Below are 2,586 nucleotides of genomic sequence, written 5' to 3' on the forward strand. Positions count from 1 at the left end.
GATAATCCGTGTTTGAGGTTACTTTATTTCCTCTTTGGTTTGACATTCTTCCATCCCATTACAGTGTCACTGGCTCTAGGTCAATCCTAGAGGATTGACAGTCCTTGGAGCCAATCCTCCAAGGACTGTCAATCTGTCCTTGGAGACATAATCCCCTTCTTAAAACTGGTTGTCAGATTAAGTGATTAATTAACTTAATGTGTCACTAGATTGTTAATTTTAAAAGTTTATCTTCTAAAAATGACAAAATGTATACTATAATGTCTAGTTGTTTTGGACAATTCTTTCCCCAGCTTTCCATTTTACCTTTTTCATAGTGAAATGGGGGAAAATCAGACAGCGGTGACAGAGTTCATTCTACTAGGATTTTGTCTTGGCTCAAGAATTCAGATGGTTCTCTTTGGGCTCTTCTCCCTGTTCTATGCCTGCACCCTGCTGGGGAATGGCATCATCCTGGGGCTCATCTCGCTGGACTCCAGACTGCACACCCCCATGTACTTCTTCCTCTCCCACCTGGCCATCGTCGACATAGCCTATGCCTGCAACACCGTGCCCCAGATGCTGGTGAACCTCCTGAAGCCAGACAAGCCCATCTCCTTTGCTGGCTGCTTGACACAAACTTTTCTTTTCTTGACTTTCGCTCATACTGAATGTCTTCTCCTGGTGGTGATGTCCTATGATCGGTATGTGGCCATCTGCCACCCCCTCCGGTATTCTGCCATCATGAGTTGGAGGGGCTGCTTCACCCTAGTGACGACCTCCTGGGCTTGCGGCTCCCTGCTCGCCCTGGTCCATGTGGTTCTCATCCTGAGGCTGCCCTTCTGTGGGCCTCATGAAGTCAACCATTTCTTCTGTGAAATCCTGTCTGTCCTCAAGTTAGCCTGTGCTGACACAAGGCTCAACCAAGTGGTCATCTTTGCTGCTTCTGTGTTTATCTTAGTCGGGCCCCTCTGCTTGGTGCTGGTGTCCTACTCACGCATCCTGTTGGCCATCGTGAGGATCCAGTCCGGGGAGGGCCGCAGGAAGGCCTTCTCCACCTGCTCCTCCCACCTCTGTGTCGTGGGGCTCTTCTTTGGCAGCGCCATTGTCATGTACATGGCCCCCAAATCCCGCCACCCTGAGGAGCAGCAGAAGATCCTTTTCCTGTTTTACAGCTTTTTCAATCCTATGCTGAACCCACTGATCTACAGCCTGAGGAACGCAGAGGTCAAGGGTGCCCTGAGAAGAACAATGTGCAAGGAAGGTCATTCCCCACTGGAGTGACATTGGAATCCGTAGCCTCAGTAGTTCCCTGGAGCCTTGGGTACTGTGTATCACCTAAGCTTCTCACTCTTTATATATGAGGCTGAAAAATCCAAGGTATTCTGTAAAGCACTCCCTTTTTCCAGAAAGTATTTAGGTTTTATTGAACTCATTATATGTAATTCTATCAAATACATCCTTTCATCTAACTGCATAGTCAATTGAGAACTCCTAGTGGAATAAATTGATTTCATCCACTGCTGTGGGTCCGAAAAGGTTAAAATAGATGCTCTACCTGTGGCCTCATCATGTGTGCTCATTAACCGCAGAAGGCAGGCTTTCCTGGACATAGCCACGTCAGTGACCACTTTTAAAAACAGTAGCCACAGAGACTTAAGACCTGTTGATACCTTTTTCCTTTTTTTTTTTTTAACCCCATATTAGGATGTTTTCCCTTAATTGTACTTCCTCTTATAAATAGTAAATGTACCTAAATGCCTACATAGACTTAGGGGGGCACTGATTTTGTTGATTAAACCTTATAATCTGTCCTATAAATTTCCATGGTCAGAAAGTAAGTCTGCACACATTCAACAGCTGGCGTCCCTGGGAATTACCCAGTGAAATCCGCTTTCCAGCCTGCCCTGAGCTTTTGAAGGCCACTGGTTTCTAAACTCTTCTCGCCTGGTTGAGAAGAGTATCTGTGATTCTCTCTGGACAGACAAGCACTCTTCACTAGAAGGAGTTGGCAAGCGCTACTACCCAACTCAGAATGACCAGGTAGGGGTGGAAAGCCCCATTTTCGAATGGGAAAAAAAAGTTTTAGCAATAATAATAGTAGTTAACATTATTACTATGTACGTACTCCATACCATCCACTGCGTGTAGATAGCTAATTTACAGAGATCACTTCATTTTTATTATAAAAATCTATTTCTCATTACCATTCCATTTTACAGATGCAAACACTAAGCAAATGGCAAATGCTAGACCCTTGCCCCAGTGATCTCACCCCCAAACCTTCTCTATGCAGTGTGGTACACCATTATCAATATTATCAGATTAAGAATAAGGCTAACCTCTACCAACCTAGGATACGCTAAGTGAATATGAGTTTCTTCTCCTTCTAATACACGCCACAGTGAGGCTGGGAGAGCCAGGGTTTATTTGTGGAAGTCTTGTTCCATTGGTGAGTCCTACGGTCTCGGTCACAGAGAACATTAGGACCTTCTGCGCACAGAAGGGAATGGATGGAGGCTGTTGTCATTGAGGTGAGGAGTTTGGTTTAGAACTCGGCTGGTGGCAAGAAGCAGAAGCAAGGGATCTCTAGTTTCACACACAGCA

At 45.4% G+C, this 2,586-nt stretch overlaps 1 protein-coding gene across 1 annotated transcript; it reads left to right on the forward strand.

The window, feature by feature from the left end:
- Positions 1-290: 290 nt before the first annotated feature.
- LOC101690715 (olfactory receptor 2A1/2A42) lies at positions 291-1,565 on the forward strand. The gene has a single exon (XM_004772108.3). It carries the CDS (start codon positions 322-324, stop codon positions 1,261-1,263), a length of 942 nt encoding a protein of 313 aa, XP_004772165.2. The 5' UTR covers positions 291-321; the 3' UTR covers positions 1,264-1,565.
- The last annotated feature ends 1,021 nt before the right edge of the window (positions 1,566-2,586 follow it).

This window comes from Mustela putorius, unplaced genomic scaffold (assembly GCF_011764305.1).
Source record: "Mustela putorius furo isolate JIRA1106 unplaced genomic scaffold, ASM1176430v1.1 tig00003845_pilon_pilon_pilon, whole genome shotgun sequence".
NCBI classification, from domain to species: Eukaryota; Metazoa; Chordata; class Mammalia; order Carnivora; family Mustelidae; genus Mustela; species Mustela putorius.

Bases quoted from the DNA above. Each gene is read 5' to 3' on its own strand.
- LOC101690715 (XM_004772108.3), top strand. From the start codon at position 322: ATGGGGGAAAATCAGACAGCGGTGACAGAGTTCATTCTACTAGGATTT.